The sequence below is a fragment of the Rhea pennata genome, chromosome 5 (genome assembly GCF_028389875.1).
Source record: "Rhea pennata isolate bPtePen1 chromosome 5, bPtePen1.pri, whole genome shotgun sequence".
Lineage (NCBI taxonomy): Eukaryota > Metazoa > Chordata > Aves > Rheiformes > Rheidae > Rhea > Rhea pennata.
Window position 1 is genome coordinate 37,550,312 of NC_084667.1, and position 25,953 is coordinate 37,576,264.

The 25,953-nt window shown below is 40.2% G+C and overlaps 1 protein-coding gene across 5 annotated transcripts; it reads left to right on the forward strand.

The window, feature by feature from the left end:
* Positions 1-50: 50 nt before the first annotated feature.
* GTF2H1 (general transcription factor IIH subunit 1) lies at positions 51-23,077 on the forward strand. 5 transcript variants are annotated; one of them, XM_062577473.1, is made up of 16 exons: positions 51-136; positions 764-904; positions 3,550-3,718; positions 5,583-5,775; positions 8,279-8,441; positions 9,303-9,396; positions 10,073-10,222; positions 11,394-11,473; positions 12,812-12,942; positions 14,129-14,216; positions 15,339-15,427; positions 16,291-16,408; positions 17,274-17,364; positions 18,600-18,715; positions 19,602-19,694; positions 20,313-23,077. In XM_062577473.1, exons 3-16 carry the CDS (start codon positions 3,565-3,567, stop codon positions 20,397-20,399), a joined length of 1,647 nt encoding a protein of 548 aa, XP_062433457.1. In that variant the 5' UTR covers positions 51-136; positions 764-904; positions 3,550-3,564; the 3' UTR covers positions 20,400-23,077. The 5 variants fall into 5 exon arrangements, with proteins under 5 accessions (XP_062433457.1, XP_062433458.1, XP_062433461.1 ...); XM_062577476.1 differs by lacking the exon at positions 51-136 and adding an exon at positions 335-561; XM_062577474.1 differs by lacking the exon at positions 764-904.
* The last annotated feature ends 2,876 nt before the right edge of the window (positions 23,078-25,953 follow it).

The window sequence follows — 25,953 nt, forward strand, 5'->3', positions numbered from 1 at the left end:
GGCGCGCGCCCGCCGCCCGCCCGCCGCGGCTTCTTCCGGTCACGTGCCCCCGCCGCCCCATGGCCCCGGAGGCGGCCGGGCCCCCCTAACACCGGCCCCGGCTGCGGCCCCGGCCCCGGCCCGCCCCGCCCGCACGGTAGGACCCGCCGGCAGCGGGGGTGGGGGCAGCCCTGGGGCTCCCCGGCGGCGCTTAACGGGCGCGGCGGGAGCGGGGCCCGGACAGGCGGCGGCGGCGGCGGCTCCCCTCGGCCGCGGGCCCGGCGGCTGCCGCAGCGCCCCGGGCCGGGCCGGAGCGAGCCGCGGTTGCGGAGAGCGCGGAGGCTGCCCGGGGCGCTGCGCCGGCGGGAGGGGGCTGCTCGCCGGTGGCAGCGCTGGGAGGGCGCGGGGCGGCACGTCCGCGGGCTTGGAGGCGCTGGTGGAGCCGCCGCGTTGGGGGCAGGCGTCCGAGCCGCCCTTGCTTTAGTACAGCCTGCCGGGGTTTGCTGGTGTTTCCCAATGCTGCGTCTAGCCCCACCAAGCTAGGAGAGGAGGGATCACCCCCCGAAATCAGTGGCTGAGCAGGTAGGCCGTTCTGTTTCATCTTATCCCCAAGCTGAAGCTTCCTGATGGATCATGCCACTCATAAGATGCAGCTGAGGTTACTTGCCCCGAGACAGATTTGATGACAAGTTGCATCCCTTGGGTCAGGGCTACTGGTTCATCTAAATGCTTTCCAGAACTGTTGACCATTAGATATTAACTATACCTTTTTCTGTCACTTCAGAAGCATTCTTGTTTGAGTATTTAAAATGAACTGTTCTGCCTTCCCTATTCATGAAGACGTTTAATCAGAGAAAGCCCTTCCTAAATTTGCAGCTGGACAACTCCAGTACTACTGCTGTTAGCAGCAGGTTAAAATCACCAGGTAAAGCTGTAAAATAACAGATTCTTTTTAATATGAATGTTGCATTTCTTGCCTTCTGCCCTTTGAGCAGCCATAACTGTCAGGAGTCCTGTTATCATCCACAGTAACAGTTTTTGAAACTTCAGGAAAGTCATTAAATATAGAGGTTATATTTAACCTCTATATTTAACCTCCACAATATTGTCGTGGGAATGAATAGATGATTAATGGCTTGCCTTAAGCATCAAAAAAGGGGGGGGGAGATCTCTGTGTGCTGAGTGAGCAGCAGGCATGACAGCGCAGCCTTCCCCTCTGCTGTCAGGAGACCACCCTCGTACTTCTCTAGCAAATAGGCTGTGTTCTTGTATTAGGGTGTTTTTTGTTGTTTTGGGAAGGTTGTGGGTTTTTTTTGTTGTTTTTTGTTTTACCCCTGTGTCCTTAACTAGAGAAGCCATCTTGTTTTCATTAGCAAAAGATGCTAACTTCTGTAAAGCCTGGTTAGTAATTTTTCCCCTGGTTAGTAATAACACCCCCCTCACCCCTTCCCTGCTCTACTGTCCTGAAGACAACTCTGTATTCCATCTTTTGGATAATGCTTATGCTGCTTGTGATTTATATCATCCTATGGCCACTGTAAATTGCTGCATGAAAAAGGAAACAGCAGTGACATAAATAAGGGCACCAGTGAGCTAATGCATTTGCTTTCCCAGAGGTAGCGTGAGCTGCTTGGGGGATAATTGTGCAGTCACAGGTTGTACGCTGCAGGGTGCTGCGCTAGAACCACTGGCTCCGTGAAAGAGAAGTTGCTAGCTGCTGATCGTTTTCTCCCTTAGTTGAAAGGCTGGTTGTAGGTGGGTGAAACAGCATGGTAGAAAAGCAAAGCAGCTTGCATCAGAATGAGCCTGGCTGTGGAAATGCTTTCCTCTTCTGTTCAGTGTGGGTTTCTCTCCATTGTATTCTGTGCCTTCAGCTCTCCTGCATTTGATTACAGTGACCTAAGGCTAAAGGATTTTAAATTAACAAAGGGAGAGCAAAGTCAAAGTTCTCAGTCTTGCATAGAAGAGGGAGGTTTCTGGTCTGTTGGAGTCTGCGGCCAGCTGCCTTTTTCCAGCCAAAATAAGGTGCCAGTGAGAGACTACAGACCTACTACAACAGGAAATTCTAAACAAGATGGTAGTTCAGGTGCCCCTGAGAGAGAGTAATGCTGTTGGGGAGGCTGTCGTAGATTATGCTAGGAGGCTGGCCTGAAACTATGCCCTGTGGTTTTCTTTGAGAGGGAAGTATTAGCAGGGCTGCCCGAACATTGCCCAGCGTGTTCCAGCAATTGCTGCAGTGGTGCTGATGGGAAACCCCACGCTGCGCTCAGTTCAGCATTGCTGAAGTCTTTGACAAAGCGTTGGCTGACTGAAGCGATGAAGGAGCAAAGCTTAAGTGCAGAGCCCTTTTGCAATTAAATATCTTTCCATTCATTGTATTACGTAATGCATTTTGGTGACTAGCTTGTAAGACTTCTGCAGAAGAGAATGTTATGTTACTTTGCAGATTGTCAAAATAAAATATCCCATTCTGTTAGCAAAAAAAATAAGTATGTGAATTCAAATACTTAGGAATATCACTTTCTGACACTTATTAGGAGTGTGCAGTGATAGCTGATGCAAATTTCTTTTTGAATTTTGATGCAGGCAGCAGAAAATGCTACAGATACTCTAAAACACATGAAATGTGCATAGCAGTTTTTCAAAACATTTCTAAAAATCATTTTATGTATCAATACAAAAGTATATGATGTACACATACAGCAATTGGACACAGACTATTTAGAGTAGAAAGTACTGAATGTGTAACTTTCTGATAGATGTGTGATGTTTTGATTTTTATACACACACACACACACACACGCTTACACACACACATTTCCTTGAGAAATTTAAGGCTGTTGAGTGAATGTGTAAGGAGGAAGGGTGGTGGCTGCTGGGAAGAAGGCACACCAGATATCTGAAGGCTTGCTGATGTGAAACTGGTGACAAATTCCCATTGTTTTGAAGCAGGTATAACATTAATCCCTTAGTAATTGGGGGAGGAAGGTAAGAAATGGGCTAGCTTGAATCAAGTGTGTGAAATACTGTTCAAGCCTTGGGCAAAAGTCACTAGAATAAGAACAGAACTGTAACTGGGCTGGGTTACGTTATATACAGAGGAAAACTGAAAGCTGATGTTTTTTTCCTGTGTCTTGTATCCTTCCCTTTTCTGAAATGTTTTAACAGCTACCATTCATGCTGAAGAAGGAAATCACTGCCAAATGACAGAGGACATTTGGAATATAACTTCTTGGTTAGGTTTTGTTTTCTTCTGAACTTGAAAAACCAGTAGAGGAGCATCAGAAGAGGAAAATCTGGTTATTAGTTTAAATATAAGATTTATGAGTCTTTAATGGAGCACAAGCAGTATCAGCAGTGTAATTAGGTAAATTATTTAGGTCGGTGGCAGTATTTTGTTTAAACAAATTTGTTGGTTGCATTGACAAAGGGAAGTGCCTCTATCTGGGGTGGTCCAAAAATGATGATGGCGTTAACATGTACATGCAGGTTGGAGTTCCTTGAAACAGGTGGAAATAGTGAGAAAGTTACAGCGAAAATAACAATAGTAATCAACTCTGTTTTTAATAGCTCCTTAGAGGCACCATGGCAACATCATCTGAAGAAGTGTTACTGATCGTAAAGAAGGTACGTCAAAAGAAGCAGGACGGGGCTCTCTACCTTATGGCTGAAAGGATAGCATGGGCACCTGAAGGCAAAGACCGATTCACAGTCAGCCATATGTATGCAGACATCAAATGTAAGTGAAGACTTTTTCTCTTCCAGCTTCAGTATATAGTATTTCAATAGATTTTTAAGTACAACTTGAAGCTTATTTGCTATGAAATAGCTGGGCAATTTGTGAGGGTCTAGAGGTGATAGTAGACTATTTTATATAACAGTAGTGATCAAGACCAGGGTGAATGATTACCAGTGTAAGGAGAGCTGCAGAACTTCTGTAGTCTTCAGATATTTAAGTTATACTGCATTTGCTATTAACTCTTGGTTAACTTCTGCAGTAAATTGAACAGAGACATAATCTATGCCATATGCTTGTGGAGGAAAGGGTGGGAGGAGAGTTGAGCAATAGTGTCTATCTTAGGCCCTGAAAATCCAGTACTGTCTGGCATGTCACCAGTTAAAGTATGCATCTAAAGCTCTTTCAATTTTCATATAAAATGAACCTCACTGTTTTATTTTCGTCCAACAGACCACAGCTCCAGAAGCACTAGCTTCTGGAGTTTGGCCTGACTGGTAATTTACTGAACAAATATCTGCTGTTGCAATAACAGGGTACTTGCAAGTCAAAAGTGAACACTAAATGTCTATAGTATGCTGTCTGTCTGGCTTCAATTAGTGTTAATGTTCCATGTGCTTGAATGCCAAAAAAGGAAGAAAAAGGGGGGGGGAAGTTGTATGCATTGCTTTCTTGGAGAAGATTCAGTGCATCTTGCTGTCTAGAGTCACCTACAAGTACTACAGCATGATCAAAAGGGTGTGTGAAGATTCAAAACTAAAATGCTATTTTCTTGAACATGAATGTGATAAATTTAGAAGGTCTATTCACCTATTATGTCCAATTGTGTAGAGGATTTATATAGCTGTTTAGCCTCAGACCTGAGCAGTTTATATGTTAAATGCTTCAAGACAGAAGTCTAACTTAGATGTTCTTTTTTTGTTATATGGAATTGAGGGGGGAAAAAAAGGGTAGTTACAAATTTGTAATGGACTTAGATTAAATGTATTTAGTGGTGATATTTGGTTCCTGTCTCCTCGTCGCATTGGAAGAGAGGGCCAAGAGTCTTAAGTTATGTTGGTGCCATTTGCAGTACTTTGCTGAAGTCAACAGAGTAAAACAGTCCACCAGTATAGTTGTTTTAAGCCACTCTTCCTTCTGGTTATGAGAAAGCAAGCAGGAGTTAGGGCTTTCCATGTTTTGTTCATGAGTTGTTAGGGTGTAATAGCACCTTGGAGGCACTGGTGATCACCTTTGGGAGGGCTAGTGAGTGACTGTGCTTACCGTGCCACTTGAAACCAGCACATCTTTGCAGTCAACAGACATGCGTTACTCCACCCTGCATCTGCTTTCTTAGCACTTCTCTTTTCCAGGAACTGGTCCAGCTTTGAAAAAGAAGGGGAGAGGGGGATACTTTTGAATAGCTCTGTTCCTTGCTTTGGCTTGCTGCACAGATGCTAATACCAGTACAAGAAAGGCTTCAGGGAGAAGCAGAAAGGGAGAATGAGGTTGTCACCTTTCAGCAGCAGCCTGAACTTGTACCACATTAAAGTATCTAGGAGATGACAGTCTTAATTTGCTGTGGCTTTCTAGCAGAGCATGTAGGAAATGCAAAAATGGATCCAGGCTTCTGAGCTGTGGCTGAAGGATATTGAGTAATATGCCGCTGAGGTCAGTGTCCTGTGTTTTAGAGAAAAGAAGGTGGAGCTTTCAAACTAATTTAAGGAGAAGACTGTATGTTCCACTTTCACGTCTGGAATTCACACACAGGATAATGATATTTAATTGGATGATGTGGATAACTGCTTATAAGCAAATGCTCTAGGGGAGATAACTTGTTACATAAGCTCACTGTCTGTTGCTAATTAATACTCTCTGTGTAATCTAGGCCAGAAAATCAGTCCTGAAGGTAAAGCTAAAATTCAGCTTCAGCTAGTATTGCACGCAGGGGACACAACCAACTTCCACTTCTCCAATGAAAGCACAGCAGTGAAGGAGCGAGATGCAGTAAAGGATCTTCTTCAACAACTGTTGCCCAAATTCAAAAGGAAAGCCAATAAAGAACTTGAGGAGAAGAACAGGTAAAGGGGAAGCCTTCAAAAATAGATACTTTTAAGTTATTGTCTAACTACAGTGAATTTCTTTTAACAGTTCTTATGCTGTATTGCAACATTGTTAGTGATATTGCATTTGTTTCCATAGTAAAGAACACTTTCAGGGGAGTTCCTGAGACCTTACATAACTGTGATGTGTTGAGACTGTACTCGTGTTCTCAGTAACACCTTCTCCGAGCGTAAAGGCAGCCAGCCCAGCTGCCGTTCAGTCTTTGCTACCCATGACTGTGAGATAAAAGTACCCAGTTGGCAGTCTGTCTCTATAGTCTTCCTAAGTACGTACGTATGGTGTTAGAAAAGCTGCCTGAAAGATTTTTTTTCCTGGAAATTATCCCCTTCCTGATTGGTGATTCTCCCCCTCACTCCCACCCCGCTTCCTCCCACCACCTTACTAGAACCTTCTTTCCTGGTATGTGGTATCTGCTACTAAATTGCTAGGCTTTTTCATTCATCTCACTTGAGATGCAATTGTTGTAGCTGTAGCTAGACAGGCAGGTTATTTATTTTGAGAAGCTTCTGGAGATGATGTTCAGGGCCTAAGCCCTTTTCCGTAAAGGGTTTTGAAGGTATGCTTCTCTTAAAACATTTCCGTTAAACCAGTCCTTGTGGCCACAGAGAATGCTTCTCTGGGTTTCCCTGGATGAGTTTCACTTCACTCTAGTATCTCCTGTGAATCCTGTATCTGATAGCTCCCAGGCAATACTTTCAAAGACTGTTCTAGCTTTGAACTTAATGTTAAAAGCTGGGTTTTTCAGAAGATAGGAGCATTGCTTCATTGGGCAGATGAGTTTGTTTGTTTGTTTTGCCAGAGGATTTCTCAGGAGAACAGAACCATGTTACTGCAAGAGCTCTTGTGCTGGAGCTCTGACATATCCAAGGCTAACTGGTTCCAGTACTACAGTCATCACTGGGGTCTACAGCACTGTGGTGCTTTGGCACTATTATCATACTAGTTTCTTTATGCTACCTGTCTTATTTCTAACAGTATCAATACCAAGTATGTGGGCAGTCTTAGCTCTGAATCTTTGTACCCTTAAGCGGAATTTTAAAGTATTATGCCATGTGACAATAAGACATTTTCTAGTTTTAGAAAAGCCAGCATCTCTATACAGCTACAGCTTGTTTTTTTAACTATTAGAAGTCAGAGTCCAGTGATATAATTTAATTGGTTTAATTTGCAACAGATGAGGCCAAAAGTCTCTTAAAATTGTGGAAGGGTACTATATCCAGAGTCTCTGCAGTGGTTCCTCCATTTACTGATACACAGAGGTGAGGCACATACCAAAATTCAAGTTTCAGTGACACATTCAAATTAAGAATGTTTCCTGTTGCACTAACTTGTTGAAATTGCTGGTAACATGTATTTGTATCACCAAGAAAAAACAAATAAGAAAAATAACCTTAGTGGGAAAACATACTAGAGATGTCCTGCCACAGAAAGTTATTGCTTCCACCTCATCCAGCATCTTCCTCAGAGTAGTTACAAATTTTCATTCGGACCAAATTGTAATTTATCAGTGTTCTTCCCTAGGCCATTTACTGTGTTCTATATATTCTTAACACTCCTGGGGTTTTTTTGTTTGTAAATAATCAAGTCCCTGAGTTACGTGCTTAAAATTGTTGAAGTTGTTGGCTGATTCTTCACACATGTGCACCTTTCCCAGAAAATAACTAGTAGGTGTCAAATTGTACATACACCTGTATGACAAGCAGGTTAAACATGAGCTAAGTAAAGTTTCAAGTGCTTTTTTCTTTCTTTTTTTTTTTTTTTTTTTTGATCTTTGGATACCTGTAAAGGTAATAACTGGTAATTGGATGATAACTTTCATAGACATTATTTCCTGGTGGAAGCACTGAAACTGAATGCATCTGTAGCAGTTGTGCTGCATGTGATAGTTAAATGGTCCTTCCTGGACAGTCCTATGGTAGGCTTTCCCTAAGAAGAATGTAAATGAGCAAACAACTCAAGGTAACGTGTTTCAGTGTCTTAATTCACATGCATCCCAGTCTATCTTCTTGTACTAGGACAGACCTGTAACTACTGAATTTTAAGATCTAAAAGCTTAGAACTGGATAGCACTGAACCCCCTCACCCACATTAAATCTTTATTATAGGAGTTCAAGAAAATTTGTTGTGCTTTTGCAGTTTAAAAGGCTCAGTCTTCAGCATGCAAAGACACAAGAGCATCACAGAATATTTAATGGCAAGTCATTAATCCCACATTAACTTCATCCCAAGAGTTACTATCATCTAGTATTTAATGCTGTTCCTCAAAGTGTGGGGTTTTTAAGTCCTCTTTGTTCTTTTGAGACAAGTATGGCTATTGAAGTTGGTCACTTGCATGGTTTTAAGAAATACATTTTGAAAGAAAATTAGTTTCTGTTCCTTTTGTGAACCCATGTTAGTTATGGAAATCCTAGTGATTTATTCTGCAGCAAATCAATTATGTTCAATACATTCTCTTACCAGAATGCTGCAAGAAGATCCCGTTTTATTTCAGCTTTATAAAGACCTTGTTGTGAGCCAAGTAATCAGTGCTGAAGAATTCTGGGCCAACCGTTTGAGCCTGAATGCCGTGGATAATTCTGCAGCACCTAGTAAGCAAGATGTGGGCATCTCTGCAGCATTTTTGGTATGTTGAGCATCTAATTTAAAGGATTTTGGAGCAAACATCTTGGGGAAAGTGAGAGTTCTATCATTTGTTTACTCTATTTCTGTCTACTTTAAGGTTCTTCCTTCCTGGTTTCTTAGCTAACACTTCACGTGTTAAACTATTGCAAAGGTAGAGGAAGAAAAAATGTAAAGTTTTTTTTATTATTATTATTTGACACTGCAACCTCAAACATCTGACAATTTAAGATGCTTAATTTGAACTTACTTTAAAGCAGCAATGGGCAGATACTGCTTCTCTGCGTTCCACAAAACAAGAATAGTGATGAACTTACAACTAGAAAACTTAGTATTAATGCAAAAAATTAAAGGAGTATCTGTTGAAGCATCCATATGCATAAAGGAAGCTGCAAATACTTCCCATACAAAAGATTCTGTTCCCTCCCATTTTTTTAAAACAATCCATGTTTCAGGTTCTTGAGAAACAACTGTGTAATCTGAAAGCCTATTTTATCATCTTCTTTCTCCAGGACTGTTATGTTACCTGTCTGTAGAAACAGGTCTCAGTAGCCTAAATGCATTCTAGATGTAATCTAGGTACAACCTTCAGATTCTTCCCTTAGAGACATGTTTTTACTCCTGCAACAGAATTTATAGAGCTTAGACAGTCTAGCTGGAATCCATTTCCACCTCTGTAGTGACTGCATAAGTACATCTCCTTCTAAAAATACTTGCGTATAATCAAATATCCTATGGATTATTGGAGAAAGATGATTATTTTATCTGTAACAGCATTTGATTGCAAGATGCCTGGCCTTTCCTCTTCTGTCTTCAGACAGAATTCAAACTTAACTGTTTTCTCTCCCTGTATGCTTTTTCTTAGGCTGATGTACGGCCTCAAACAGATGGCTGCAACGGTCTGAGGTACAATTTAACTTCAGATATCATTGAATCCATATTTCGAACATATCCTGCAGGTAAGAATAGTGGTTTGCATAACAAATACATTCATTTAAGATTTGTTTATTACAGTCTTACTGCAGGAAATCTAGAATGTTAGTTTGAGCCTGGACATATAAAGGGGTTTTCTTCCCTGTCTTTCAGATGACTTTCCCTCTCTTTCCTTAACTTGAGGAGAGATGGAAAAAAAGTATGTGTTAAGACACACTTTTGAAATAAAAACTTGTTAACCTCATTTAATTTTTGACTATAATATTTAAAATTAGATATTTGGCTCCTGTGATTTTCCTATATTCAAGGTTTTTATTTGTTACTTTTCAAGAAATCATGTTTAGGATGAAAAGTTCTTTTTACCCTGTGCTATATTGCTGACATTGGCACTAATTTATTTTGGCCCCACATTAAAGAGATTAGGTCCATCTTGAGAATAAAAAAGCCTAGAACTCTGGCAAATAAAATAGTCATTCAGACTTCTGTAATGTGGTTCTTCCCCTCACCCCCTGCCCAAACTTTAGGAGATTGCAGGGGATAAAACAACATCTGTTTGCTGGTGCTAAACTACTGCATTCTGATTATATTCTCTTAATTGGCACAAATTAAGCTGGCCTTAGGCTGAAAACAAGGAATGGTTAACATAAAACATAGTATTAAGGTTTGCAGAACACTTTATAATAATCAGTTTTTTGTTTGCAGTAAAAATGAAATATGCAGAAAATGTTCCACATAACATGACAGAGAGGGAATTCTGGACACGATTTTTTCAGTCTCATTACTTCCATCGGGATAGGCTCAATACAGGCTCAAAAGACCTCTTTGCAGAGTGTGCCAAACTGGATGAAAAAGGTAAGAATTTTGACTCTGTTTCTGCAGTAGGCCATTATAACCTTAGTTATATTATAGAGCTTAGAAATTTATCTAGTAAACCTAACAAAGCCAAAGTCAAAGTTTTCTCGTGTTTGTTTATTGAACATTTCATTTGTCAAAATAGTGAAGAGATGGCTTCAAATAGTCACTGAAAGTTAGCTATGGCTTTGCTACTCCTAGTGTGTCTGATAGAGAAGAATTCTTACATCTGATATACTTCTTGAAACAAATTAGCCTTTGGAAAGTGCTAGCACTAGAATTACCCTTTTCACAACTCATACAATAATAACTCAGTGACAAATTGCCCTAATACTGTATCGTGCTACTTTGATTATGCTCCACAGTCTGTTACCAGGGAATTATTTTGTTAATTCAAGCCTTTTTTTTTTTTTTTTTTTTTGTGTGTGGTATGTATAAGACTTTCCACAGGTATAGCTTTTGTACTTGATCAGTTTTGAGTGATACACAAATGTGAATCCTATTTAAATGTGGGTTCTATTTGTAGAAGGAGTCACCATCCCTGTTCTCTGTCAGCCTTTTTTAGAAAGACTTAAGTCAGATGATATTTTAAGGTTTCACATTAAACTTTTTTTGAGGTAGGTTTGTAATCATACAGAGATGTGGAGAGAGAACATCACTTAACACCCCTTCTTAATATGCATGTGTTCTGCCTAATGAAAGTATTATATTAGGAATCTCACACTACTTCACAAGCAGAAACTATCATTAGACGTAAATAGAGAGAGGTTACATAACCATTCTACACAAGACAGTATCAAAACAATGGCAAAATTATAACAAATACAAAGCTGAGGTCTCCACTTCCTGCTATAACTGATACTGTACTTGAGTATGAAATATGCATCTCCCCTTCCCCCCTGAACGGTATTCCTCAATCTGTAGAAGCTGATGGAGTTTCTGTAATCAGTAAGATGATCTTTTACAATAGCTTTTATAGCTTTTTATTTTAAAGGAGACTTTGAAAAGGGTTGAAAGTTACTAGTCATAAGGATACATGGACATCTGCAGAACCATTGCCTTCTCCTTTTACAGGTTATATGTAACCTAATAATCTCACAATTATTTATATTTGTTGAACGTTACATAGTTGAACTCTTCACGGTCTTTTCTTTCTACTCCTTTTGTACAGGGTTAAAAACAATGGTGTCTCAAGGAGTAAAAAACCCTCTGATAGATTTAACAGCTTTGGAAGATAAAACATTAGATGAAGTAAGTATTTGGCAAAAAGAATAAAGCTTTAGTTTCATTTAAGAAGGAAGTTGGTCCATCTTCAGGCTAAGTACTACAGATACTACTTCTGAAACGCATCACTTATGGTGCTGCAATTTTATGGAGTATTTATAATTTACATAGTTACACGTGTGTAAAGAATTGGAGTCTGTGCCCAGTGGACCTCTATTGCCTTGGATGCCTGCTTAGCATGCCAGGTATAAAGCATGACTTCCTGGTTTTTAAAAGGAATTACTTAATTTCTATGTTTTTTGTTTGTTTTTAATCCAAAGTAGATTCTCTTGTTTCCTCCTACCTTTTAGAAACTGTGGCAATGTACAGAAGAGTAGCACAAGACAGGAAGAGTTTTTGCATTTCTTCTCACTTTGGACATGTGCAAGTGTTTGATGCAGCTTAATTAAGGACACTGTATATAGTTTCCTTGCTTACCTTTAAATATCAGTGGTTTTGCCCAAAACAGGCATAAGAAATTATTATCTGTCTCCAAGTATAAAATAAAACAATGGTCCTAAGTGGTGTACCAAAATGAGAACACTCACACGCACTTTTCCATAGTGGACTTAACTGAAACTTCAGGAGTAGTAATTAATAATGATGTTGCATTTTGAGAGTTTTTGTTGTTTTTTTCCTTGTAAGTGTTATGTAAAGCTAACAGTCAGAAGCTGAAGTAGGAGTTGAGGATGGGTATGTCTGGAGTGCTATGCAAACAGCCGGAGTTTGCTTTTGAGCCTTGTTAACTGCAAGTATGAAACTGATCTTAGGGATACTGTGAGTTGCTTCAGCCACCTGGTAACTGGGAAACACTGCCAGCATTAGGGTTTGGGGGGTTTGTGAACCTCAGTGCTAGCACATCCTCCTGACAGGTGCTATTTTGCCTGTGGGCTGCTGGTGTTCCACAAGATATTAGAGTAGTCAGTAAAACAACTGATAGCTCTTATTTGCCATCACTGCCTGCCTGTTCAACACAGTACCAGAGATCCTTAAAAAAAAACAAACAAAAAAAGAAAAGAAAAGATTGTGATCTGTTAAGTAATTTTTCAAGCTAATCTTTTAAAACTATCTTCTTTTTTCCTCTTCTCTCAAATGCCTTGAAACTGTCAAATGATAGAAAAAAAAATGGAGATTTTCTCAAATCACGTAGATGATAGGAGCAGGGGAGGGAGGAGTATTAGCAAGATACTACTTCAGATGATGTTCCAGCATCACTCAGTAATGTTCAGAAACTAAGATGCACAGGTTTTCTGACTCAGTGGAAAACAGAAAATGGCCCTTTTGATTTTGGGGGGCAGGCGGTAACTAATGTTCTTTTCCTTATAGGGCTATGGTGTTGCTTCTGTGGCCTCTACATCAAATGCCTCAAAATCTGTTAGAGAAAGTAGTAATGCAGCCATTATAAAACGCTTTAATCATCACAGTGCCATGGTCCTTGCAGCTGGCCTCAGAAAACAGTAAGTTTCAGTGTAGTTTAAAAGATTTTTTTATTGTAACTAATTTTAAGGAATTTCCAAAAGGAAACTACATCTGCAGTTACTCATCCAAGATCTTAACATATATTAACGAGAGAATTATGATCTAGAACTGAAAATAGCTGTAGGTTCCGTTTTACTTCTACACAATCTCTTCAGAGCTGTATGAGATGACAAATGCTATTTTTAGTTGAGTTTTTAATCATACAAATTGTATGAAAAAAAAAAAGCCTGTTTCTGCCTTAGTTCTGTAGCCCCAGTGAAGACTGGGCAAGGGCATTTGTGCCAAGGAAGTGGTGCTGTTTGCTGTGCGAGCAGAGGGGTCTGGTGCAGGGAGTTTGTTGCCTGCCTTCCTGGAGTAGGTAGGCTGAGGCTCCCTGTAGCTGGGTGTATGGAAACAGGTAAATGGGGAAGCAAAAGAACACCAGTGTGACACTCATGGATCAGAAGAAAGGTTTGTCTAATGCAGTATCCTGCCCAAAACATTAGCTGGTTACGTATGCATGTTTACAGTAATTCCACAAGTGAAACAAAATTCCACAAGAGAAATAAAAGAGGTTTGTCTTAAGGCCCATTGTACAAGTAACTTACGGACATCTACCAAAGGATTATTTCTGTATCCAAATCCTACAGACCTTACCCATGAGAGGTATTACTTAAATACTTTTCTCTGTCTAGCTGTGCTCCCTCATGTTGTACTTCTGTCTTGCACAAACCTTAAAGAATCCTCTCTGGATAGGATGCATTTCTGTTTCCCAGTTCAGACTGAGAGAAAACATTAGCTGTCATTCTCATAGTCTGCTCAGGGCTCCGAGTACCGCTATGAATACTTGGTGTAAGTGTGTATGCACACTTGGTAAGTGTGTATGCAAAGCGTTTGTAATTTAGGCATGACTTTGCGGCATTGCACTTGCATTGTGGGCCTGCTGGTATTTCTGCTGAGAGGAAGAAGCACAGTTCCCTGCTGCCGAATTTCCCCCTTGACAAACAGGTATTGGTTCCTTCTGTCTAGGTCAGTTTGTGCAAATGAAGGTGTAAGGGGTAAAAAATGGATATACAGTATGTGAACATGAATATAAAATTTGAAACAGATGTATTTACTTCGTCTCTAGCTTGTATCTTAAGTTTCCTGCGAGGTGAATTCTTAATGCTGTTTCTCTATTTTAAGAGAAGCACAAAATGACCATTACAGCGAGACCAGCAGTACAGATGGAAACTCCAGGGATTCAGATTTCTTTCAACCACCAATGAAAAAGGTACACAGTTAGCTGATGTAATTCTAGTTGAAAGGAATCAGAAGCTCTGTTATAAGGGATTGCTGAAGATTCATTACTTGATTTATGAAACATTTAAAGTGACAGTTATCTTTTTTTAAAAGTATAAAGAATAACCACCTGAGAGTCTGTAAAGAAGCTTTGTGTCTAGAATACATCTGTTATGAAAAACAAATAAATCATGCTTTGAAGGTCCCATTGATCTCTTCAGTAGAGCCAATATTAGAGTGAATTGTTTGTAGAGGGGATAATATCAGCCTTCATCTTAAGATCAGAAGCTGAAGTAAGGTTAAACCAAAAGTGTAATAATTCCTGGTATACTGAAAAAGGGCAAACCTGTTTTAGACTAACCATAACAGTTCAGAGTGGGGAAGGAGATGCTGTAATTGCTACAAAACCAAACTGAATACTCCTTACTATAATTGACAGCTAAAGGAGAAAACATCAAGATTACTGACAAGCTCTGTATACTGTGAGAAAAGGCTCTAGAATATGTGTGATGTTGAATGTTGAGATAGTCAGCAACTTTGACTTTCCTAAAAGCTGCCATTTTTATTGGGGGCCAAACAATATAGCAGGCCAGGAGTCTGACAAAAGGAGGAATGGAAAAGTAGCGTGAGAGTGGGTGACTTCAAAGGTAGTTTTTTCATTGTATAAAGGCTGTCGTCATTCACCACTAATGCTGCAGCTGTACTGCCATCTAATAGCTCGGGTAACTATTGTAGTTTTTGTCTTATGCTCTTGTACTCCAGCCACTAATTCATTACTACTTCTGTTAACCTGGTGATAGATGTTTGTAAATAGGGAGCTCACAGAATGATCTATGCATATTTATCAGAATACTTCTTGGAAGCAGCAGGGACTGTAAATTTTGGCCAGAATCCTCAGGAAAGTGGTAGTAGGAAGACTTAACAAATTTCACTTTTTAAGCAGGAATGGGCACTGTTTCCTCAGGAGTGTAGATGCAAGCCATTCCAGCTATTTTCATTTTCTTTTATTTTTAGTAATCTTTTTATTCGAACTCAGTGAATCAGAAAAAAAAGCACTAGATGCATCAAGTTCCGTCCTCATTTGTAATGTGTTTAATTTTTTGACTCATTTCAGGTGAAACTGCAGGAGTCCATTGAATATGAAGATTTAGCAAAGAATAATAGCATTAAAACTATTGCACTAAATTTAAAGAAATCTGATCGGTAAGTTAATAAAATATGCATGGATATTTCAGCATGTTAAGTCTAGCAGGTCTCTCTTCATAACCTGCACAGAATCAACTGATCTAGTTTGCACTATGCCATGTTGAAGTGTGTTTAGATTAAGTTTAGAAAGATGATATGAACTCCTGCATAAACCAGTTCTCAAGTAATTGCTATATAAATTTACATTTTGATTTTTATCTTGCTTTTCAGCTAATTAGAATTTTTTTATAAACCTAACCAAAGAGCTTTGACACTTTGCATCTGTCATTACTTTGTTGTAACTCACAGTGTAAAATACATGTGCTGCATATGGAAATAAGCAGTCCTAAGCAAAATCCACTTCTGGGCAAAAAAGTACAACTGGAACATCAGAGACTTAATCTAGTATTTTTTTGGTAGTTGTAATCTTGCTTTATAGACTTCTGAATTTGAGATCTACAGATGTAACTTTAGGAAAGAATACGAGTGATACTACAGGAAAGAGGACAATTCCAAACATGCTGTGACTACATTTAGCTGAGATTCAAACAAAAATAGCTTGAATTTTGCTAGTCCAGTGGTATTCCCAGAGCTGAACAAAACAGACAGCACAGATACCTTTTCATAGCAAGATGAAACTTGCAGATTCTATAATAGAAACAAGGACTTTCTAATTTTGCTGCCATATCATCTGTAACCCAGCCTCACCCCATTTGGCAGGCTGTTTTCTTTTTATGTCAGTACATAAGGTTTAAATGATAGTGTCAAAAGTTGCAAAGCATCTAAAATGAGAAAAATTTGGACAACTCTCCACTTGGTTTGGTTTCAATTTTACCAGTGCTCTTATTGTTTTTTTTTCCTCTTCTTATCTCATCTCATAGGTATTACCATGGTCCAACTCCAATTCAATCACAGCAATATGCAACCAGTCAGGATATAATTAATTCTTTTCAGAGTATTAGGCAAGAAATGGAAGCATATGTACCCAAACTAACTCAGGTATGGAAGAATATTTTAAAAACTTGCATCTTGTTTTCTGTATAATTGTCTGTCTCTTGGCTACTGGAACTTTAGTTTTTCAGATAAAACTTAGTAATTAGCTCCAATAGTTTTGTTATTAAATTTACTTTACAACTTTAGCAGATATGTTTTCATCTATTGTGTTTAAGAAATCTGAACTACTGAAAAATATTTGGTGCACTGCTGATATTCAGAGTTAAGAGCATGGTAACAATAGGCTTTATGAGGAAATAGAAGTATATAAAGTTATCAAAGCTGTAAAGCAGGAAAGTCATGCAACAGGAAGTGGAGGCTGGTGCTGAGCCCCACCCTATGAACTTAGGGTATAATGGTCTTAAGAGGTTATAATAAGCAGGTTCGTAATAAAATGGGTCTCATGCCCAAAAATGTGGTACAGTAGGATGTAGATCTTCCTACACTCTGTGCTGCAGAGAAGCTGTGTCCTGGCACTTTGATGGCAGTAAACCATGTAGTCAATCTCCCCAGCTACTTCCTGAATCTCCCCTCATACTAAATCTAGGTTTAACCTCCAAAGCAGTCACAATTCTGAGCATGCTGCATCTCTGTAATGTAATGTCTCTGTCTTACTTCAAAATAGCTCCATAGCCAGTTCACATATTAGAGAAAGGGTTGGTTTTTTTCCATAATAACTGGAGAGCTTTCACCAAAAGCATGAGCTAGCACTTAGAGGAACTGTGCCCAATTCAGCTGTATAGCAGGAGAGAGGCTTCTGCAAACTCATCATCAGAGCTTTTTTATCTGCCCAACTGTATCTTTGTCAGAGTTCAAATATGACCTATTTTAAAAGGAGTTGTTAGAAAAGTCCTTCCCTCTCTCCCTTCAGGTTCTTTCAAGTAGTGATGCTACTAGCACTATTGCAGTCCTGTCACCTGGAGGAGCACTTATGCAGGGTGGAACACAGCAAGCCATAAACCGTAAGGATTTAGTGTTTATAAAACATGAATAATATGTTCCTACATTATACAGCAGTACCTGTCTTGCTGTTTTATCTCCTCTTAGAACATGTTATAATGATAAAGGAAATTATGGAAACATGTATCTGGAGTAAGAGTGGGTTTTGGCAACAAAAGAAAAACAACAATCCAGCCTTGCCATGAGGGTGGTGGTATTGGCTACCTGTGCTGAGGCAAGTGAAAGAGAACTTTACAGAGCAAGTGCTGAAGGGTGCATCCAATACTAAATTCTCCTAGAGATGGTGGGGTTTGCTCGTTTAGCTAAAGAAAAAGCTTCTTTTCATGCAACTTGCATGCTTTGCTTTTTGTTCCTTAGCAGCAGCTAGCCTCCTCGGTTCCCTACCACTTCTGTAATAGTATCAGTTGCGCTTTTCAGATCTTTACCTGCTTACTGTGTTCTCTGAGACTTCTTGCTAGCCTGACTGCGCAGAAAGTAAGGAATGAGCAAGAGTATCCTTACACCAATAACAGATGAAAGCTTAGAACCCTACACTAAACATACCAGAACTGATCCCTATGAACTTTGCCAATGTTTCCAAACTGGAATTTCTATTTTCTGATTTCTTTCTGATTTTTAGAAAATAAAGCTCCATGTTGAAAGAGTTCTAGGGAAGCAAGCTGTAGGTAGCTGTTTAGAACTTATTTTTTTTCTGATTACGTTTAGGGCCCACGGGGTTGTTTTTTTTTGGGGGGGGGGGCGACACAAACCAAACTCTCTTGCAGACTGCAAAGGCAAAACAGACAACTCATCCTTCTTGCACCTCCATCTAATCACTCCTTTCCCTAGTGCCCCATTCATGCTAGCAGAGTTGCTTTTCCCTTTAGCCTCTTAGCTAAGCAAGACAACAAAGCAGTTGTCCCAAAAGCAGTACTGCTACACTATTAGCTTTGGCACGGAAGCCAAATATGCTGCTTCTAATCATGGAGTAAGCATGGTGCCCATTCTTTGCCTGGCATAGATCTGCCAAGCTTTCAAGTATATAGCTATAAATTGGTGGCTGACCTGATACAATGCTGCTCATAGTCCTACTTTAAGAGCAAGGCAGAAGTAGATGACCTCCAGAGTTCCCTTTCAGCCAGCTTTTCTTTGATTCTATTAGAGAGCTGTATATTGTTGAACTCTTTCATTAGCCTTACTTTCTCATTTTACATATAGTACTTTTGAGTGATGTGACAGAGCCCTTTTCCTGTTGCAGAGATGGTGCCAAATGATGTTCAGTGTGAACTAAAACACTTGTATGTGGCAGTAGGGGAACTGCTACGACACTTCTGGTCCTGCTTTCCTGTTAGCACGCCATTCCTCGAAGAAAAGGTAAGGTGGAACTTCCTAGGGCAGCCCTGGTTATGATGTGGCTAGATCATGTTTTAAAACAATTTCATTAATTTCAAGTATGGAACTAAGATGCATGTTTTAAATGCAGCACTTATTCTTTCTTAGGATTGAAAGTCACAAAGCTACACAAAACATTACTCTTTCTAGCAGTCCTGCAGGTGCTATTGGCTAAAAAGATCCTTATCCCCGCATGCCTGTTAGCACCCTTCAGCAGCAGTTGCTGTAAGCTAATTTCAGACAAAATGATCAGGTATATTCCAGCTGCTGATTTCTCATTCCCAGTTTACGAACAAACCAAGGCTCCCTTTCCCCAACTTTAAGACACAACCTGTGCAGTGATAGTTACAAGAAATTTTTCCACATCATCCTTCTATCCATTGTAAAATCACTCAATTGTAGCTTCAAAACACATACTGCTTCTTTAGAACAAAGTTGCCTTAAAGAGAGTTGCTGCCTGATACAGGAATAGGATTTTTACCATTTTTATGTTCCTGAGAATTAAAATTTGCTTTCAGACATTGTGGTTTTCTGCTGCAAAGCATTGGCTGAAAAATCGATAGTACATTCTTTGCTTGAAGCAAGAAAGATGTACTTTATAAATACTGAATCTAGAGTGTTGCTAGCACTTACTAATCCCATTGCCAACCTACATTTTCAGGCATGTTACACTTGCCATGACAATAAACAGGCACTCAAGGTGTAGACTGATATTTTAGTGATTCACCTTTCTTGAACTATATATATTTAAAATAGCGCCCCAAATCAGTTACAAAGTTTACAAAGTGTTTTGCTGAGGAACTATTTGTTAAAGAAAACAAACCTTTTATGCAAATGATTAGTATATTGGTTCCTGTCTCTCTTTCAGGTTGTGAAAATGAGGAGTAACCTGGAAAGATTTCAGGTTACAAAGCTCTGCCCGTTCCAAGAAAAGATTCGGAGACAGTATTTAAGCACAAACGTAAGGGGAAATACCCTTTAAGCATTAATACGCACCTATGTAATTAAAACTTGAATTATGTTTATCCACAAGATGGTAGGGTTGTTTCTTCTTTCTAGGGAACTAAATTGTTTCTTAACTAGGAAATTGAGTTAGGAATTAAGTACACAATTATATAAGCCTTTTCGCCCCTATCTCCCTATCAACTTTGTTGAACAATAACAAAAATCTGTCTAGAACTATGATTTGAAATTACCCAAACTAGATGAAAAATGAACCTTGACTTCCCATTTCTGTCACTTCCATCATGAAGTAGAGCTTTTTCTACTTAAAATCTGATTTGTTGGGAAACAGTTTTGAAGCTGTCCCTGACTAAATACTGGAAGAAGGGTTTGCATAATCAAGTGTCACTTCTCTCTGGCCTTTTCACCTTGGTAGCTCTCTTAACTGCCACCTCTAAAGCTATTTTTATAATAAAGCCTTAAAGTGTTTCCTCTCAATGTGGTGTACCTTCTTAATATTAGTGACATTGCTCTTTTAGTGAGTAAAAAGAAAAGTCCAACCATGTATCTGATCAAAGGGAAGGGAGGGGATCTATTTTCCAGTAGTTGGACAATTTGTTTTCCTTTAATCTTTCAGTTGATAAGTCATATAGAAGAGATGCTGCAGACAGCCTACAATAAGTTCCATACATGGCAGTCCCGGCGTATGCTGAAGAAGACGTGAAAATGCATGCTGTACAGGTTTGAGAGCAAAATCTGCAATAGGTATAGGAATACAGCCTAGCATATGTGCAGAACTTACCGTTGTTGCAGGAAGACCTGCAAGCTGTGGACTTCTGGAAATGATGCTAACTGAACTTGCACATTTTTTTGAAAAAGAACAGAGTTTAAACTTGAAAACTAGGGAGAAAAACAAGGAGAACCAAAACAGAAGAGCTGAAGTGCAAAAATATTTAAAAGACACTGTTTACTGCAGTTACTCAGGAACTGCTTTTGATTTGCATTAAGAGCTGCTTTCAGAAATAAAAACTTTAAAGAGGGTGTATTAATAAAAATCTGTTTTTCTGTCTAATTTTTTTAAGAAGTGTATGGCACAGGGTAGACTTCAAAAGTTTTTCTTCACTGGATTCTGACATTTTATTGAATTCTGTTTGTACTTCCTGCAACAGTTTAACAAGGGTATTTTAAAATATAGCTGAGACTGTTTTTGCTTCAAACATCTGGAGAGAGTCTAGCTGTCAGAAGACAAGCTTCTGCCATATGTTTCCCCACCAATTAGAAGCAAGAGAAATTGCACTGAAAGCTGTTTATGGTCTGGGGTCCCTAGAGGCACATGGGGGCAAACTTTTGCCTGAAGTCTTGGATTTTTATGCCGAATTTTTTTCAACCATCAGTTTTGCATGTTTTCCTTGAGTGCAAGTGTGTGCTACTGCATTTTTTTAAGGTGGCATTTGTTCTGAGGAGAGAATGCATTTTTAAAAATGAAGTTTAAAAATAAAGTTTCTTACAAAAGAAGTAAAAAGTCACTTATTTTCACTTAGACTTTTTTTTAAAAAATTTTTTTTTCTCCTAAATCTGTTCTCCTTTGCTCTTCCCTCTTGACTGTTATACTATTTTTGGCGAATTGATAATCATTGCAAAGAGTGAAAAATGTGTTATTTACACAATGTCCATAGATAGCGGGAATCTGTGCCATACTTTGTTCCAAATAGAATCAGTTCACTGTTTCTGATCAACTTGTCTTGTATTAAATGTGACTTAAATGCAAAGTAAACCTGTTTTCTATTATATATGCAGTTTAATGACATCCTTGTATTTTGTTGTCATCTTGACCAGTACTAAAGCTCTATTACTTAACTTCAGTAACTGGGTTACTGAACTTTTTTTTTTTACTTCTGACTAAACAACGTGACTGTTAGATGCATTTACTACAAAGACGAATCAAAGTGACAATATGTATTCAAAGCAAGCACAGCAGCGTTCAGTAGGGAAGAAGAAATTCCCATTAGCCTGCATGATGGCTTTATGTTAGATCTTGCCACCATTGGTATGATGTTAAAACCTTACAGTAGGATGGTGGTTGGAGAATTCTTGCAAATTCCTACAGACAAAACGATGTATTTGTACAGCCAAGTCTGTGCTTGTTCTATGCTGCTGTTCCATTTATGCAAGAGGGGTTTTTCTTTAACTGATGCATGGAAGTCAGCAGCTTATTTATACCAGTGTGTTTGGATTTTTGTATTATGCTAATATTTGGTAAAAGCTGAATTTCAGTTAATGTAACAGTCTGCACCAAAACTCTGTTTGTTTGGAAATGTATGCATTATTGTTAAGCCTAGTTTCCCTGTCTGCTTTTGCAGATAGATGCATGATACCTGCTCTGTAATGTTAATGTGGTTCTGCTAGAAGAAATGACTGGGCTCAGCAAGAGGGACACTGCTTGCCTTTGGCAGGGTGAAAGGATCACTAGGAATAAACAGATATATGTACAGCATGTGGGGAAAGAGGTGCACGTCTTGTCAAAAGTTACCTCCTGTGATAAATAAACAGCTTCTTTGAAATTTAGGGTATGGCTTTATTAAGCCTAATCTTCTCTAAGTGCGGGCAGCTCCAAGGAAAGGTAGTTTTGTCTCCTCCCGTTCCAAAGCATTGTATCTAGCAATTGTGTGGTCAAGTTCCAACTACTTTGTGAGAACTCTTACAGCTTTCATTATATCACAGGGCTAGATTCAAGAAAATATTTGATTATATTTTAATTGTGCCTGAAGCTATGACAACACACTCAAGTATTAGACTACACTGAGACTTAGCAATAATCGCTTTGTTTTAAAATAATGGACAGTAATTTTGAACATGGAACTAATTCACATTTGATTTGAATCAGTATTTAGCATTCCTGGCAAAACACCTAATACAGTGGAAAAATTTCAGTGCATTTTATGAACATTTTACTGTCCAAAGGACTGTTGTGTTGCAATCATTATGGGGGGGTGTTGTTATAGCTTTAAGTTATTGTACTGATACCAGGCTATCAAAATGTATCTTAATTTACAGAGCTGGGGGGAGAGGAGGTAAATACTAAATTCAATAGTTTTGCCTAGAGACTGTACAGGCAAGGCTGCTATGCACTTCATGTTGCTTTTTCAGGTATTGTTGCAATAAGGCACAGGCCCCTCCTGAAGTAAGGGAGGTAAACTAAATATTTTTTCTTCTACATTGTATTCCCCTTTTCTGTAGCATGGTCCAAAACACATTCATTCCTTAAGTTTTGAAACTGAATCATCGTGCATTATATTACTATTGGAATCTTTATACTGACTTGTATTTTTAATGAGAATTCATACAACTTGTATCATTGGCATCGATCTAAGATTTGTAGAATAAACCCTACTGAATCCTGAAGTGAAGTCTTCTCTAGTGCTTAGGCTGTGTATTTTCTGATGTTCAAATAAATCTAAAACAGGCTCCATTCATATCTAAATTTAAAGAGAGCTGTGTAGAGCACTACCTCAGCTGTCCCCTCATGCTTCTGAAGCATACAGCAGGAGCAAAAGTTACTGGTAAAATAAATTATTTCATTCTTCGGGATTAAGAAGGTTTTTTTTTTTTCTGCTACATAGAGAGTCTACATCATTTTAAGTAGTCCTGTATCTCTCTACTGATCTTACAAAAGTCAGTTTAGGTCTTCAAGGATTAGTGCTCTGCTTGTTACATATATCCACAGGGCAGCTGTTACAGGCTGCTTTGTCAGCCATTCAAATCCACGCTTTGCTAGTAGTGAAGACATGCTAATGTAAAGCACATACTAAAACAAGTCTGGCTCAACTTACTTATTTGCAGCCTGTGAATTTCAGTAGATTAAAGTACAGTTAGATGCACCCCAGAAAAAAGTGGGCTGTTCCTATCTCAAAGGCGCACTACCACAATCAAGGAAAGGAAACTATATTTTTCCACTGCAGCCATCCCTAGAAGTAGTTGCCCATGCTCACAAACAGGGAGGCTCTCTACGCTGCCAGCTTCAACTTCTCAATGTGACAAAGCAGCCCCAGGCAGGCCCTATGCTTCCCCAGGTGTATGGCTTTCCCCACACATACTCCCTTAAGGTTGGGTTGGTTGGTTTTTTACAGCTGCAAGTGTTTTTTTCATATTTATACCAGACTAAATCCTTAAAGCTTCTGTGCTCATTAGCTAAAAAGTTCACCTTATCCTTTACCAGAAGGCCTATTAAAGAGGTGCTTTATTGAGAAAGTCACTGGTGTAAGCAGTGGATGTGATTGACAGCAAGAAAACTTAAGCTTAAGATTGCTTTCCATTATTCAACCTGCTTCCCTCTTTTAAAAAAGAGGAACATACTCAAGCATCACTGCTGTATGCACCCAGGGCTCTGGAGCCTAACGTACTGCAGCACAGTCTCTGTGCGCCACCCTATTCTGAACGTGTTTCCAAGCTCTCTCTTACTACACAGGAAGAGCTGGAGCTCAATCCAAGCAGAACACAGTAACTTCAACTTGAATCACAATTAGACCACTGGAGATCTAACATTGCTCCTCCATCAGCTCTGACAATTAATGGCAAATGTGCTCCTGCAGTAGAGTTTAAGGCCTGCGGAAGCACTGTATTACCTGCCCGAACCTCCTCTCTCTTTTGAGGAGCACTGCATTTCCCTCAGCACCAGCAGTGCCCACCAGATGGCCTGGATCAGAGCTGGACAGCCTCCGTGCAAGCTGCGCAGTCTGGAGGAAGCAGAGCTAGCAGCCCTGCAGGCAGTGAGCTGCCACGTGCAGTCAGAGCGGCTCGGGGAGGCTGCTACGGTTGCACTGCTGCTTCCCTCCAGTGACTCTGTGCCAGCTCACCTTCATCCAGCCTTTGAGCCAGGTTTAGGATTGCTGCCAGGCTGCAGAGGGCCACAGCGGTTTCAACAGTGACAGAAAAGATAACGCAGCACAGGCAAGGCTGAGGCTCTCTGCTGGCATTTTCCCCAACCGTATCCCTTCCTTCAACTGCTGTTTCCTACACAATGAACTTCCCCATCCTCATCAAAACCCTGGCAGCCCACCAGCTGGTCATCCTCTCACCACTGGGGACTACCCACCCTGGAGTTCCTTCATGCTGGTAATGCCAAACTACTCCACTAGGTCAAGGCATCTGCATTCCCCCAAGGAAAACATGATGCTGGAGATATGCAGGCCCTGTCCTCCTGGCCTGCTAATACTCCCTTTAAAGAAGTCACACTGTTACTGTCTGATCCACAGCTCTCAAGTACCCATAAACTAGATCTGAAGCTCTCAAAGGCAGTCTCCTCCCAAATTCCAGCCAAATCCCTATACAGTTTCATTTTCTGGAGTGTCAGTGTCTGCATGGATCTGCTCATTCCCCTTCCTTTCAAGTTCATTTACAGGCACAACATGACTGAACATCACTTCATTACAGTTACCTTGCTCAGCAGAAGCACCCCCCGTGCACTGCCACATCATTACACTACTTCCACGTACTGCCCTCCTTGAACACGCCCCTGTCCTTCCCCTTGCGCCCACCGCCATGGCTGCCCATCACCACTTCACCACCACACTGTCTTCACCAGGCATTGACAGGGTGCCCCACTCTTTACTCGGGCCCAAGCGCCTCGTATCCGGGGAAGTCCAGCTCCCTTCTGTACGACTCAGCTGCCATCGCAATCACAGGCACAACCATGTGCTGCAGGCCCTAACCCAGAGAGGGGAGTGTTGTCCTGCTCTCGGCAGCACTCATAGCCTGCCTTTTCTGTCCTACAACTGCCAGCCTGCATCAGCTCAGCAGCACCCTGGCTGCAAGTTTCAGGAAACAGAAAGAGGAATTTGAACATACTCAAGCTTAAGCTTCTGTTAATAGAAGACAGGACCCAAACCCACATTTTTTACTTTGGGAACTGGCCAGAGATCACCAGACTTTCAGGGCAGGAGCTGCCTTCTGCGCACAGCACAGCAAGCGCTGACCTCAGGTGGGACGCCTAGCCCTACTGCAGCATGGACCACAACAGCATGTTCACATCCTCCCTGCCTAACCTCCAGCTGACTGGCAGATCCAACAAAAGAGGGTCAATAATAACTTTGACTTATGGCATGTCCCATGATCAGAATTGACAGCTCTTGATGCAACAGCCCCATAGCACTCACTTCCCTGTGAGTACTCCTCCCACTTCTACCTTTTCTCTACTTCTGCAGATATAACATGTCAAGGAAGTGAGCGATCAGTTGTAAAGTCACGCGCTTCCAGCTGATAACCGCTGAGCCTGAGCACAG